A 16,446-nucleotide genomic window follows, 5' to 3' on the forward strand; every position below is an offset into this window, starting at 1 on the left:
CTGGTAGAGCACTCCCTTGAGAACTTCTTGGAGATCTGGTCTGGTATTGGTAAATTCTTTTAGGTTTTGTTTATCTGAGAATGTTCTTGTCTTTTCTTCTCATGTGAAGGATAATCTTGCTGGATACAGTATTCTTGGTTGAAATTGCTTTTTCCTTAAAACTTCAAATATATTTTCCCATTCTTTCCTTGCTCACATTGTTTCCGATGAGAGATCTGCTGTTAGCCGGATGGGATGTCCTTTGTAGGTAACTTGATGTTTTTCTCTTGCCAATCTTAGTATCTTGTCTTTGTGGCTTTGGTAAACCTGGCTATAATGTGTCTTGGAGAAGATCTTCTTGGGTTGATTCTATTTGGGGTCTTCTGTATTTCTTGCGACTGGATCTTTGAATGCCTCTCTAGGTTGGAAAGTTTTCTTGCAGGATTTCATGGAATAGATTATCAATGCCCTTATGGGTTTCTTCACCTTCTGGAATGCCAATTATCCAGATGGTTGGACGTTTGATGGTATCTAGTACTTCTCACATATTATTCTCAAATTTTGGGGCTATTTTTTCAGTCTTCATGGTAGATTTTTCTAGGCTAGCAATTTTCTCTTCTACGTCTGAGATTCTATTTTCTGTATGATCTAGTCTGCTTTTAATACTTTCAAGAGAGATTTTGATTTCCTGCATTATAGACTTCATTTCTAACAGTTCCGTTTGATTCTTTTGTAAAGTGTGTAATTCCTCTTTTAGATCTTGCAAGAATTTCCTCACCTCCTGTAACTCATCAACTTCTTTCTTTCTCTTTAGCAGTTCATTGTCTCTCTTCTCTTCCACCTCTGTTAGCTTTGCCATTATGAATGCTCTAAATTCTTTATCAGACATTTCCATGATTTTCACCGAACTGCTTGTGGATGAGAAGAGTTATTCTTTTCCCTTGGAGGAGAGGTATTTTCTTGCTTTCCCATATTTCTTGTGGTCCTGCGGTGATTTCTTGTCATCTGATTGATGGTGTGTTTCTTTCTAATTCTTGAAGTTCAATCACGCAAGCTTGCTTCCTGGAGGCTGAATTATCAGTAGAAAATCTTCATTTCTCTGGTGCCCTGAAATACCTAGTTCGCAGGAGCCATGAGGAATCTTCTTCTGAAGGCCTCGCCTCTCCCGCCCAGTTTGCAGGAGCCATGAGGAATCTTCTTTAGAAAGTTTTCTACAGCATTTGACTAAAATATTTTTCAAGGTTAATTTAAACAAAATTAATGGTTAAGTTTCTTATATGATTAGAGAGCAGATAATTTGTTATCAAATACTGATCTCTCAAAGACAATGTTCCTATCATTTACAGTGGTAATTTGTTTCTCATTTATGGCTTTTTTTTTTCCAGAGAGATTTTTAGGGACTAGCAGTTGGTGTAATGGCTATGTTGCTGGACTCCCATGCAGTCGACCACAGTTTGAGTCCTGGACCCAGTGGCTTAAACTCACACCGGGTGCATGTGCACACGTGCCCAAGATCACAAGAGGAGAATGGAGAAGGGATTGTGGCATGGCGTGATTTCTCACTTTCTGTCTCTCTGTCTCTGTCTTTCTGGTGAGCACATGCACCCTATAGCAAAAACCTCTCAAAAAAAAGAAAAGAGAGAGAGAGAGAGAGATTTTTGGTAGAGGGCACATGAGCTCTCTGGAGAGAGAGAGAGAGTCCACTTTTTAAAGAAGGCCTCCAAGAGATCTGAATGCACATTAAAGACTGACAGGCAAAGGTTTCAAGAGATAGTTGCTCTGCTACAACACAATTTCAGCAACACTATTATACCTTGATAGCATACTGCCTAAGCTACATTTTGCATCTTAAGATAATTTCTATACTCTAAGAAATTTGACTAGAAAATGTTGGAATCTTACTTAGCTAAACTCTTATATTACAATTCAATTTTCTAAAACTGATAGGTAACAAAATATTTTACTTTCAATTCTTTCGACCATTCACTTAATAAAAACTCAAACAGGTTGAGTATCCCTGGTCTGAAACGTTTGGAATCAGTAATGTTTCATATTTCGGGGCATTTTTGGATTTGGGGATATCTGTATACACATGATGAGGAAAAAAAATCATAAAATTGCTTTAAAAAAAAAGAAAAGTCAGATAATGGTAAGTTCCATACAGCAGCGACAGGAAAAACAGTAGGATGGGCAAAGGGCACTTATATGAGGCAGTCAGAAAAGGTAACACTTAAAAATAAATAAATAGATAAGAAAGAAACGGTAACACTTAAGCAAAGATCTGAACAAAATGAGGAAGTCACATGAACCTCTGGGTATTACACCACATAGAGAAGAGAAAATAGAAAGGCTCTCCTGAGAGTAAGAATAGTTGTTCAAAGAAAAGCAGAAAGATCAGCATGACTAGAGAAGAGCAAGATGGGGAGTAGAAGAGGATGAAATCAGAGAGATTTGCAGAGGCCAAGTCATTAGTGCCTCAGGGACCAAGGCAAGGAGCTTGGGTTTCTTAACCACCTGCTAAGAAGAAACTTGAGGGTTTTTTAAAGTTTGGAGAATAATAATGTTCAGAGAACTAAATCTCATTTCACCTTACAAAATAAAACTTATATTCTGAAGAATCTATCCTTAAAATTCCTGCTACTGAGTCTTGTCCTATGTAGGAATCTTGTTACTTACCTAAATAGTTTTAAGATAAGAAATTTTAAATATTTTGTTACAATATCATCAAAGCATAAAAGAATATAAATGATTTTTCTGCATTATTCTTCAAAAATAAGCAATTACTCCAGTATTAATCTTAATCTCAACCTCATTTGTTCAAATTAGTAGAAGACATTACTTATAAAAATTTCTTTATCTTCCTTCCACTGTAGGCAATACAGATGGAAAGAAATGGATTCTTGCCAAAATGCCCTATTGCCCCCTAGTGTTTATTCTGAAGAGCAAACCCATTCACACAGCAGTTTGGAAATACTAAAGAGCATGATCATTGGATTTTGGAACAGAGGTTCTAGCATCCTCTGCTGACAAAATCTTGCAGGTGTAATTAAGTTGCTCTGTTTTTAAAGAACATTAGTTCTCCTCTGAAGTTAAAATAAGTAAGTTTCCTCACACTGTCCTTAAAAACTTTTCTTCCCAGGCAGCTTCAATGTAATAAAAACTGATGGGGCTGAATGATGATGAGTGGTAAAACACAGTACTATGCAAGGCAGGATGACATGGGAAAGCTGACGGTTTCCATCCAAAGATCTCCTGAGTGTGCAACACACATGTCCATCATTCAGGCTGTCTGAAACTAGGCACTAGGACCCTGTTGGTGGTACTATCTCCCTCTCTGTCTTTCTCTCTGTGTGTCTTTCACTCATGGAAGAAGGCCATAATGAAGGACCAAACTTCTTCATTAAATTAATTGATGGTTAAGGCATTGGACACTTCCACATGGTCAACCAAGGTTTGAGTTCTGGAACTGGTGGCTTATTTTCTCACTTTCCCTTTCTCTGTGTGTGTGTCTCTCTCCCTGGTCAAATTAAAATAAATGAATAAATTTTAAAATTTTTAAAGAAAGAAATTAATTGGTCGGAACCAGCAAATAGCATGGTGATTAAGGTGCTGGACTCCCACATGGCCGACCACATTTTGAGTCCCAGACCTGGAGGCTTGCTTTCCTACTTTTCCACCCTCTCTTTCTGTCTCTTTCTGGTCAAATTTAACAATTAATAATTATGATCATAAATAAAATAAAATAATTTTTTAAAAAATTAATTGGTCATTAATCAAATATTAGTAATGATGATGAAACAATAAATCCCAGCAATTTTGAGTGCTTATAAATGTGCCAATCACTAGGTTACATGTTTACACAAATCACTGTGCTATCAACTCTTGAGAACTAAAAGAGAGTTTTTCTACTTTTTAATGCATGAGAGAAAGAGACTGACTGATACAGGTGGTTGGTAATGACTAAGGCCAAGTGGATAGAAGCCTCGGACCAGAGGACAGAGAAGCATAGTGGTAGCCCAAACTTGGGACTCCACCACAGAACATGCCAGCCTGGGAGTCAGATGAAGTTCATGGGAAACAGGTGCTCACAACTAAGAAGTCACTGTTACAACGAGCCTTTAATTAGTCATTAAAAATACAATTTTTTATCTTCTGTACAAATGGGAAACAGGACAATAATGATAAAGAAACTCCTCAGTAATTCCGAAGTCTCAATTTAATTGTTACAACCTTCCTAACATTTGAGAAAACACTAGAGTAATGGAAACAATTCAACAATTATTTTTTATCTCTTTTTTACCCTCCTCATCTTAATGTTTATTTACTTATTCAGTTCCAAGTGAGACAATAAACCTTCAAATATTTAATATTCTGAATATGTAACAACTGATGTAGACTTTGACAAAGTTCAGGAATTGCAGCATGTCATTTTCACTTGCACTCTATTTGAAAAATGATGTTATAGGAACCAGCAGTTGGTGTAATGGCTACGTCACTAGACTCCCAGGTAGTTCACCACAGTTCGAGTCCTGAACCAGGTGGCTTAAACTAACGCCAGGCGCGTGTGCATGCGTGCCCAAGATCCTGAGAGGAGAATGGAGAAGAAGGGATTGCGATGTGGCCACCCCCCTGGGGTGTGATTTCTCGCTTTCTGTCTCCCTGTCTTTCTGGTGAGCGCACAAGCCCTATAGCAAAAAACTCTCAAAAAAAGAAAAGAAAAATGATGTCATAAACATGGAAGACAAATAGAATGAAATAAAGAATGAGTAAAAAGCAAGTGTCTCATCAAAACAAATCATGATACACATTAATATTTCTTTTTTTAGAATTATTTATTTAATTTTATTTATCATTATCATTTAATTTGCTTCAGGGTACACACACTCTCCAGAGAGAAACGGAGAGAGGGAAAGTGAGAAATCAAGCCTTCAGGTCCAGGACTCGAACCAGTTAGCCATGTGGGAGTCCAGTGCCTCAACCACCACACAACCTGATAGCCCTCAAAAAATCAACTTTTTTAAATAATTATTTTATCTAACATTTATTCATTCATTCCTTTTTATTGGACCAGAGGGAGATAGAGCACTGAAGAGAGGGAAAGTGAGAAAGCAAGACGCCAACTTTGGGTCTGTAACCACAGTCAACTCTGTGGGAGTTCAGCATCCTTAACCACCACGCCACCTGCTGGCCCAAAATATCATTTTTAAAAAATACTGTGACTGGGGCCAGCAGGTGACATCATGGTTAAGGCAGTGGTTTCCTACATGGCTAACCACAGTTCAAGTCCTGGATCTGCCAGCTTGAAAATCACACCAGGCGCATCTGTGCATGTGTGCCCAAAATTCTGAGAAGAGGAAAAGGGACTGGGGCGTTCCCTTCTAGAGGTTGATTCCTCTCTCTGTCTCTATCTCTTTCTGGCAAGCACATGCGCCCTAAGGCAAAAAACAAAAAAAAGTATTATGACCGGTAGGAGGTACAAGGAACTATGAATGATGGAAATCTGTGCCTTATTTAAGGTACTGGTTACACAAGACGTATATAGTTGTCAAAACTCATCAAACTGAACCCTAAAGATCTGGGCAATTACTACATTAAATTACACCTCGATAAAAACAATCTTTTCAATCTTTTTTTTTTTTTTTAAGTATTTTGATTGGGCCAGCAGTGGTGTGGTGGTTAAGCCAGCTGGATCTCACATGGCTGATTGTGCTGTTCGAGTCCCAGACCCAGCAGCTTGAAAAACATGCCAGACGGGACCAGCAGTTAGCGTAATGGCTATGTCGCTGGAGTCCCACATAGTCTACCATGGTTCAAGTCCCAGATCCGGTGGTTTCAACTCATGCCAGGCACGTGTGCGTGCGTGCCCAAGATCCCAAGAGGAGAGTGGAGGAGGAGGGATGGCAGCGTGGCCATACCCCCTGGGGGGTGATTTCTCGTTGTCTTTCTGTCTCTCTCTGTCTTTCTGGCAAATGCACGCATCCGATAGCAAAAATCTCTCAAAAAAAAAAAGAAATACACACCAGACATGTATGCATGTGTGCCCAAAATACCCAAAGGAGAATAGAGAAGGGATTGTGGTGTAGCCATCTACCCTCAAAGGATGATCTCTCATGTTCATTCTCTCTCTCTCTCTCTCTCTCTCTCTGTGTGTGTGTGTGTGTGTGTGTGTGTGTGTGTGTGTCTTGCAAACACAAGCACCCTATAGCAAAACTAGGGGAAAAAAAAAAGTATTTTGAGATTTTTTTTTTTTTTTTGGCCAGAGGGCATGTGTGCTTCCTAAAAGGAAACAGAGTGGGAAAGTGAGAAAGTACCTCCTCCATGGAGAATGGTTACACCTCAATCCATTCTCCTCTATTTCTCTCCCCTTTCTGGATTTTGGGCACGTATGTACACACATGTGCCTGGAGTATTTTTCAAGTCACTGCACCCAGGACTGAAAGCACATAGTTGGCCATGAGGGATCCAATCACCTTAACTATCACACCACGGGCTGCCGCTTGAGACGTATTTAAGGAGAGGTAACTACAACTTTTTTTTGACTCATTTGCCTCGTAGGATCATAAATAGTTATAATTTGTACAATTACATGAATTAATCAATCTCATTCTACCTTGAGAATGAGACTACCATTATTAAACTAATATAATATTGATATTAAATTATGAAAAAACATCCTAAATAATATTAAACTCTTATAATAAACTTTTTTGTAACTAAATGATAAGGTCAGAACAAGGCACATATAATTGTTCTTTCAGAAGATGTTTACTTACATTTCTATGCTCACATTTCCTTTGTTAACTATTGTTTACTATTCTATCCCTATTTCCATCTGCCATGTAAAAACTAAGGATTGATAAGTCATAAAGAAAAAACATATTCAAATGTCACAAAATAAACTTTTCAATTAAAAAACCCAAAAATACTTTACTTCGCTTGACAAATACTAACTTTGTGCATACTCTCTCTCTCTTCTGGCCTATGTTTTGGTAAGTATTTTACAGAAGAGTATTTTTTCCATAATATGGGAAGCATCATTTCTTTGATAGTGTATAATTGCTTCTTAAAATGACATGGGAGAGGCTATAAACACCTGGTCTTTTCAACTCCATTTTTATATCTTTTTAGTGCCTATCTTGTCTTTTTTATTTTTTTTTACCTTGCTAGAGGGCTTGTGCACTTGCAAGAAAGAGAGAGGGAAAGGGAGAAGGCAGATGGCTTCTCATTCATTGCTCTGTCCTGTTGGGATTTTGGTTATGCACGCACATGTACTAGGTGTATTTTTAAAGCCATTTGGGCTGGAATTCGAACCACGAGTTTAGGCATGTGGGATCCAGCTCCTTAAACTACTAGGCTTCTGGGGCCAGCCCCCTGTCTTGAGTTATACATATTAAACTGTAACCATTATATACTCTGAAGGGCTGTGAATAAGTAGATTCTCTGAGAATTGAGCCTGTAGCTTTGACAGTTACCGACAGATTTACAAAAAGCTCTTTCTTATGTGACCGTTATATTCTTCATTTTATTTTTAAATTATTACTGAAAGTAATTTGTTACATAGAGAAGGGAGGTATTAAAAAAATATACCTCCTGGGACCAGCGGATAGTGGAATGGTTATGTCGCTAGACTCCCACATAGCCAACTGCAGTTCAAATCCTGGACATGGCAGCTTAAAACTCAAGCTGGGTGCATGTGCATGCGAGCCTAAAATCATGAGAGATGATTAGAGGAGAAGGAATTAGGACATGGGCATTGCCCCCTGGGGTGATTTCTTGCTTTCTGTGTCTCTGGCAAGCACATGTGCCCTGTAGCAAAAATTTCTAGAAAAACAATAAAAAGAAATGATTTCCTCAAGGTGTCAAACACACCAAGTACACCAATGGTTTTCTTTACCATTTTTTCCTTGTCCTATTTTATCTCTAGTTTTTGACTAGTTACTTTTAAAACTGTAACTTGCATATGGCATTTAAATTAGTATCTATAACCTTCTCCAAAATAATATAAGGACCTCAAAACAAATGAACTAATTCCACTCTCCCATCTTTCACTTCATTGTTGACAAAAATCGAGGACCCACTTTGTTTCTAAAGCCCTCCAAAATTTATTTTATTATTTATTTATTAACATTTACATCCAGGGACCAGCAGTTAGCATAATGGCTATGTCACTGGACTCCCACGTAGTTGACTGCGGTTCAAGTCCCAGACCCGGTGGCTTGAACTCACACCGGGCGTGTGTGCATGCGTGCCCAAGATCCCAAGAGGATAACGGAGGAGAAGGGATTGCGGCGTGGCCATCCCCCCTGGGGGGGTGATTTCTCGCTTTCTGTCTCTATGTCTTTCTCTCTCTGTCTGGCAAGCGCACTCGCCCTATAGCAAAAAGCTCTCCCAAAAAAAAAAAAAAATTTACATCCAATACACATGTATGTTTAACAAAACATTTTGTCTATTAATAATTTGTTGCAGGGACCAGCAGTTAGCAAAATGGCTATGTTTCTGAACTCTCATGTAGTTGACTGCAGTTAGAGTCCTGGACCTGGTGGCTTAAACTCACGCCGGGCATGTGTGCATGTGTGTCCAAGATCCTGAGAGGAGAAAGGACTGCAGCATGGCCATCCCCCCTGGAGGGTGATTTCTCCCTTTCTGTCTATCTTTCTGGCAAGTGCACATGTGCCCTATAGCAAAAAAACTCTAAAAAAAGAAAAAATTTGTTTTTTAATAATAATAATAATAATTTGTTGGGGCAGGCAGGTGGCATGGTGGTTAATGGCCCTGGACTCCCACATGGCCGATATAGTGGTTAAGGACCCTGGATTCCCACATGGCTGACCGTGGACGGAGTGCCAGACGTGGAGGCTTGCTTTCTCATTTTCCCTCTTTCTCTCTCTCACTCCAGTCAAATTAAAATAAATAAAGTTAAATTAAATCATTCTTTAAAAAAAATAATAATTTGTTAATATGTTAATTTTTTTTACAGAGAATTTTGCTATAGAGTGCATGTGCTCACCAGAGAGACAGAGAGAAAGAAAGTGAGAAATCACCTTCCAGAGGGGATGGCTATGCCACAATCCCTTCTCCTCCATTCTCCTCTCAGGATTTTGGGCACACACGTACATGTGACCGGGTCCACAACTTGAACCCCGGTTGACTATGTGGAAGTCCAGCAACTTAACCATTATGTCATCTGCTGGTCCCAATATATTAATTCTTTTGATCACACTGCTTCCTGCCATCAATTTATTTTAGAGTTCTGTGTGGGTTTTTTTCTCCTGAAGTTTTTCAACAAGGGCTGTCAGCAGTAAATGCAGATTTTTTTTCATTTTTAAAATCTGCTTCATTTATGAATAACAGTCTCACAGGATCTAATTTCTATACTACTTTTAAGATATTATTGCACTTGGGGCCAGTAGGCAGCATGGTGGTTAAGGTAACTGAACTCCCACATGGCTGACCGTAGTTCGAGTCCCAGACCTGGCAGCTTGCTTTCTCACTTTCTCTCTTTCTCTCTCTGTCCCTTTCAGGTCAAACTAAAATAAATAAATAAATAATGTTAAATAAAACAATTCTTAAAAAAAATAAATAAATTACTCCACTGGATTCTTAAATTACCACTGAAATACTTACCTCCTCCTCTTCTGAATCTTCTCCATCATCATCATCATCTTCTTCTACTTCTTCACGAAGAGGTGGAGGTAAAGGACCAAGGATATCTGTCTCCATAAAATTAACTGGATCTTCTACCATTTTAGGAGGTAAAGGAGGACCGATTAGTTCATCATCTGAAGAATCAGAATTCTCTTCACTTCCACTGCTGCTTGACTCTCTGAAAATACAAAAACAGACACTCTTTGCTCCCATTATAATAAAGAACCTACTCTGGAGATGTAATTGATTTTTCAGGACACACTGCCCCTCCTTTAAATGACCAAAGAGCTTTTTATGTTATTGTTCTCATTTTAAGACAGTGTCTTACAGGCATCCTCCTCCTCCTTCAACCTTCCAAGTAACTGAGACCACAGGTGAGCCACCAGGCCCAGCCCTCCCATGTGGTTGCAGCCTGAGAGTAGCAGCATTTACCAATATGTACTACTCTAGCTAAGCCCTTATTATGTTTTTTTCTTTTTTAATTTTTATTTTTATGTAAAGTTTTTTTTGCAATAAGATGCTTGCACTTGCCAGAGGCAGAGAGACAGGAAGCAAGAAATCATCCCCCAAAGGGAATGGCCATGCCATAATTCCTTCTCATCCATTCTCTTCTCGGAATTTTGACCATGCACACACATGCCTCTAGCGTGAGTTTTAAGCCACCAAGCCCAGGACTCAAACTACACTCATGTGGGAGTTGAGCAATGTAACCATTATGCCATCATGCCCAAAACCCTGAGAGGAGAATGGAGAAGGGACTGCAGCATGGTCATCCTCCTTGGGGGGTGCTTTCTCACTTTCCCCCTTGGTCTGTCTTCAGTGAGCACACATACTCTATAGCAAACAAACAAACAAAGACACATATCTCAATGTAATAAAGATCATAAATGACAGACCCACTGCTAACAACATACTAAATGGAAAAATGTTAAAAGATTTTCCTGTAAGAACTGGAATGATGTCCACTTTCTATACTCTTATTGAACACAACACTATGTCTTATTATCTAGAATAATTAGACAACAAAGAAATTAAGGGCATCGAAATTGGAAAAGAGGAAGTCTGATTGTCCCTGTTTCCATATGATATATATACATGTAGAAAAGTCTCTTAGAACTGATAAATGAATTAAAAAATGTTACAGATTCAAAATCAACATTCATAAATTAGTAGTGTTCTTACACACAACAAAGAAACTAAAGAAGAAATCAGAAAGCAATCCTATTTACAAAAGCGACCAAAAAAATAATAATAGGTTTTTAGAAAGTCATGAAGCATTTTTGCATAGAGAAATACATCATGACTTTTCCGACAACCCAATAATAACAACACACCTAGAACAAATTTAATAAAGAAGGTAAAAGATCTTTATAAGGAAAACTATAAAGCACTGATGAAAGAAATTGAAGAAAAGAAACAAAAATAGAAAAATGGAGAGGAGAAAGGACTGCAACATGGCCAGCATACTCACTTGTATGCATTGAAAGAAGTAGTAGTATTAAAATATTTATACTGAGACCCAGCAGATGGCATAGCAGTTACATTGCTGGACTCCCACATGGCCAACTGTGGTTCGAGTCCCAGACCCAGCTGTCTGAAAATCATGTCGGGGACATGTGCATCATGCCTAAGATCCTGGGAGGATAATGGAAGAGAAGGTATTTTCGGCATGGCCATCTCCCTTGGGGAGTGATTTCTCACTTTCCCTCTCACTTTCTCTCTCTCTCTGTTTCTCTCTCTAAGTGCACATGCTCTAAGCCAAAAAAATCACTTAAGAAAATTTTTAAAAATCTATACTACCCAAAGTGATCTACAGAATCAATGTCAACCCAATCAAAACACTACCGGCAGCCCAGTCATGAGCTAATTGACACTACCACAGCAGGCTGAAACCATAGTGGAGAACTGGGCTCCATTCTCAGTCAACCCTAAAAACTCTGATAGTTCCAGGTACTCAATAGACTGAGGCAAAAGGATTATGACAAGTAGCAAGTCCTTGTCTTTAAAAACAACAACAAAAAGGCATTCTTTACAGAAATAAAAAAATCATAAAAAACTTTTTGGAAATATAAAAGACCATAAATATCCTATGAAAATTTAGAAAATGATAGTTTAATATAATCTTTTTGAGAAAGCAGGTACCTGGAAGAAGATTTTGAACAATCTCTAACTGCACTTGAGCCTGAGGATGTTGGTTCAATATCTTCATTTTGTCTTCTTAACTCTTTCTCTCTGTTCATTTCTTCTTCTTTTTCTCTTGCTTCTGCAAAAGTTAAAAAATTTTTCCCAACAGTTAAATTTCAAAGTCTGTCAAGATTAGAAAGGCCAAAAATTAACATAGTCACAAAGATATAATTTAAGAGTGTTATTGCTAACAGCAACAATTATCATCCTCTGGTATAGTTGCTGTGGAAAACAGTATGACAATGCCTCAAAAGTTTAAACATAACACTGGACCCATGACAGACTGCTTAAGGGAACTGGATCCTACATGGCTGATGGCACAGTACAAATCTCAGCCCCACCAGGTATGTGTGTATCCATGCCCAAAAGCCTAATGGGATAGACAACTAGAGAAGAAATGGTAATATGTCCATGACCCATTGTGGGGTGCTTTCTCCTGCTCTCTCGCTCCCTCTGCCTCTCCCTGGTGAGCGCACATACTCCCTTGTGGTTAATCCTTTTTTTTTTTTAATTAGGAAAAAGATAAACATAGAATTACCGGGCCCAGTAGGTGGTGTGGTGGTTAAAGTGCTAGACTCTCACATGGCCGACCACAGTTTGAGTCCCAGACCTGGTGGCTTGCTTTCTCACTTTCCCTTTCTCTCTCCCTCTCTCTCTCTCTCTAGTTCTTTATTATAATAACTTATAATTTATTATAAATTATTATTTATAATAAATAATAAATTTTATAAAATTAAATAATTATAGGAAAAAACATAGAATTACCATATAATGTAAAGTAATTCCACTTCTGGGTATATATACCAAATAAAATGGAAAGTTAGGTTTCAAAGAGATATCACCATTACTCACAATTGCTAAATGAACCAAGAGTCTGTCTGTGGATGAATGGATAAGCAAAGTTTGGTATATCTATACTATAGAATAGTATTCAGCCTTAAAAAGGAAGGAAATTCTGAAACATTACACTCTAGATAAAACCTCAAGGACAGTTTGTTAAATGAAGTAAACCAGTTAACAAGAAGACAAAAACTGTACAATGCCGCTTAACATGAAGAAACCCAGAACAGTCAAAATCACAGAAAATAGAATGGGAGCTGTCAAGAGCTGAGGACAAGGGAGAATGAGGAGTTGTTTAATGGGCACAGTTTCAGTTTAACAAGACGAACAGAGTTATGGAGATGGATGGTAGTAATGGTTGTACAATGCTGTGTATTTAAAAATGCTTAAGATTGGAAGACCAGCAGGTGGCATAGTGGTTTAAGGCACTGGATTGCCACATGACCAAAAGCAGTTGAAGTCCCTGACATAGCAGCCTGAAAATCACCCCATGTGCAAGTGCATGCATGCCCCAAATCCCAGGAGAATGGAAGAGAAGGGATTGTGGTATGGCTATACTCTCTGGGCAGTGATTTCTCAATTTCCCCCTCTATCTCTCTGTTATTTCTACCCAGGAGAAACATCTTATGGCAAAAAAAAAAAACAAAAAGAAAAAAAAAAATTCACACACACACACACACACAAAAAAAATGTGATTAAGATGAGGTCAACTCATGGCATAATGGTTAAGGAAGCTGGATCCCACATGGCTGACTATGCAGTTCAAGTCCCAGATGCAACTTGAGAAACACACTGGACGCATATGACTGCATGCCCAAAAATCCCGAAAGGAGAGAGAAGAGGACTATGGCATGACCATTATCTACAGGGGGTACTTTCTCACTTTCCCTCTCACAATCTCTTTCTCTCTCTCTCTCTCTCTCTCTCTCTCTCTCAGCAGTGCACACAGCTTCTAGGAAAATCAGAAGAAAAAAAGGATCTATGAATAAATTTTCTAAAAAATGGTTAAGAAAGCAGATATTGTGTGTTATGTATTTTATTGTCAAGTTTAAAGATAAAAATATTATCCTAAATGACTACCATTTAACAAAATCACCATACACGTACATAATATATCACCAATAAAAATAGTGATGAAAAATGCATAAATCTGGGAGTAGCAGGTGGCATAGTGGTTAAGGTGCTGCACTCCCACAAGGCTGACTGTGGTTGAGTCCTGGACCCAGTGGCTTGAAACTCACACCTGGCATGTGTGCATGCATGCCCAAAATCTAAGAGGGGAATGGAGGAGAAAGGTTTAAGGTGTGGCCATCCCCCCGGGGGGAGAATTCTAGCTTTTTCTCTCTCTGTGTCTGTCTCTTTGGCAAACACACATGCTCTATACCAAAAAGCTCTCAAAAGAAGTAATAATAACTCTAGGAAGATACTAAAAGATGACCTAAGCAAAGTTACATGTTAACAGCATGGGAACCATTAATACCTTAGGAAAAAAATATAGGTGATTATGTAAAAAGAAAGTATTCATGAGAACCAGCAGGTGGTGTGGTAGTTAGGACGCTGGACATTCTACACAGCTGACTATGGTTCAAGTCCTGGACCTGGTGGCTTGCTTTCTCACTTTCTCTCTCTCCCTCTCTCTGTGTGTCTCTCTGGTCAAAATAAAATAAGTAAATGAATAAATAAAATTTTAAAAAAGAGAAAGTATTCAAAGGTAAGATTTGGGGTAATATTTTTAATGTCTTAAACTTCTATTTCAGCATTACATTCATTCTGAATCTCCTACACTGAAGTTTTGCTCAAACTAGTAAAATCATAAAAAAAATTTCCACCACATTAGGTTTTTGTTTTGTTTATTGATATGTAATAATTGTACATATTTGTAGGGGACATCAGGTTTAGGGGATACCAGATTTACAATTACTTACAAAATTATCTCAAATATTTTATTTTTTTCCGCTGATAACCTTACTCTACAACGGGGGGTGGCGGGGAGGATGTACATAGGAAAGAAAATAATTATATAAATAGTTTGGTTCTCAACTGTCAACATCCTCAATAACCTCAGATTATCTTTAATTTTTTTTCCTTCATTTATTAATAAAATATACTCATAGTTAAGTAGTAGCAAAGCACAATTGTAATTTGGTATATTGTATTCCATAACATCTTTTGTTGCTAGGACATGGAGTATTAGAAATAAGCCACAAGTTTTCCACGTCAAACACACAAGATAAAACTGTCCAGGAGATGATAAGGTAAATACCACACTCCAGATTTTCTTCTGCTCTCCACTGGCCCATGTCAGTCAGGAGTCAGTAATTCCATACTCCTGATGATAGAGGAGGTTGGAAAAATTGAGTGTCCAGATTTAAGAGTGGGTCTGCTTGGCTCCTATACTCACCCTGCTTTTTCAGCCAATCCCTCCACACCCTGGGGATGGGACTGGGGAACATTTACATTCTAAGTTCAGCTTCTCCATCAGGTCTAAGGGCCAAGTCTGTCCTCACTTAGGAAAGGATACCAGGAAGACACTATCAGCTGCCATGTCAACTGCCATTCTCCCTTTTTCCCATGCTATGAAAATCACAATTTTCTCCAGGTAGGAGATGCTGGCTCCTCCCTACTATGAGTGGGGGAAGCTTGGTTCCAAGTAAAGACGGACTGCCTTAGCAATGGCTGTTTTAGGAATGATGTGCCGTACAACACTGGCTATTAAGACATTAAGGGGCGTCTACAGGATGTACACTTAAGATTTTCTTACTCCTAAACAGAAAGAAACAAGACTAAAGCACTCCCTCTGGCTATGGCTATGGTCATCCACACATAGAAATGAAAACTTGTGACAACTTAAGATCATGAGACAGTCAGCTTAGAACAAGCCAAAAACCTTAAAGCTGGTGAAGTGGAAGAAGCTGGGCCTTCAGAAGAAGGTTCCACATGGCTCCAGCGAACTAGATTTTTCAGGGAATGAAGATTTTCTACTGATAACTCAGCCTCCAACAAACGAGCTAGCGGCAGAAGAAGCCGGGCCTTCAGAAGAAGGTTCCGCATGGAGCCAGCGAACTAGATTTTTCACGGAATGAAGATTTTCTACTGAGAATTCAGCCTCCAACAAACGAGTTAGCAGCTGAACTTCAAGAATTTGAAAGAAACACACCATCCATCAGATGAAAAGAAATCACCGTCAGTTTCAGGGAATGAAGATTTTCTACTGATAACTCAGCCTCCAACAAACGAGCTACCGGCAGAAGAAGCCGGGCCTTCAGAAGAAGGTTCCGAATGGAGCCAGCGAACTAGATTTTTCACGGAATGAAGATTTTCTACTGAGAATTCAGCCTCCAACAAACGAGTTAGCAGCTGAACTTCAAGAATTTGAAAGAAACACACCATCCATCAGATGAAAAGAAATCACCGTCAGATCACGAGAAATATGGGAAAACGAGAAAATACCTCTCCTCCAAGGGAAAAGAGTAACTCTTCTTCATCCACAAGGAGTTCAGTGAAAATCATGGAAATGTCTGATAAGGAATTTAGAGCATTCATAATGTCGAAGCTAACAGAGATGGAAGAGAAGAGAGATAATGAACTGCTAAAGAGAAAGGAGAAAGAAGTTGACGAGTTCCAGGAGATGAGGAAATTCTTGCAAGATCTAAAAGAGGAATTACACACTTTACAAAAGACTCAAACGGAACTGTGAGAGATGAAGTCTATAATACAAGAAGTCAAAAGCTCCCTTTAAAGTATTAAAAGCAGACTAGATCATTCAGAAAATAGAATCTCAGATGTAGAAGAGAAAAT

At 38.6% G+C, this 16,446-nt stretch overlaps 1 protein-coding gene across 1 annotated transcript in view; it reads right to left on the bottom strand.

The window, feature by feature from the left end:
• The window catches only part of WDR70 (WD repeat domain 70), a 263,224-nt gene that overhangs the window by 240,183 nt on the left and 6,595 nt on the right, over window positions 1-16,446 (bottom strand). Inside the window, exons 4-5 of the mRNA XM_006156313.3 lie at window positions 11,767-11,887; window positions 9,604-9,802 (exon numbers count right to left, since the gene is read on the bottom strand). Of these exons, the coding sequence (XP_006156375.1) occupies window positions 9,604-9,802; window positions 11,767-11,887 (320 nt within the window). The remainder of the gene's footprint in view (window positions 1-9,603; window positions 9,803-11,766; window positions 11,888-16,446) is intronic.

This window comes from Tupaia chinensis, unplaced genomic scaffold (assembly GCF_000334495.1).
Source record: "Tupaia chinensis unplaced genomic scaffold, TupChi_1.0 Scaffold000489_1, whole genome shotgun sequence".
Lineage (NCBI taxonomy): Eukaryota > Metazoa > Chordata > Mammalia > Scandentia > Tupaiidae > Tupaia > Tupaia belangeri.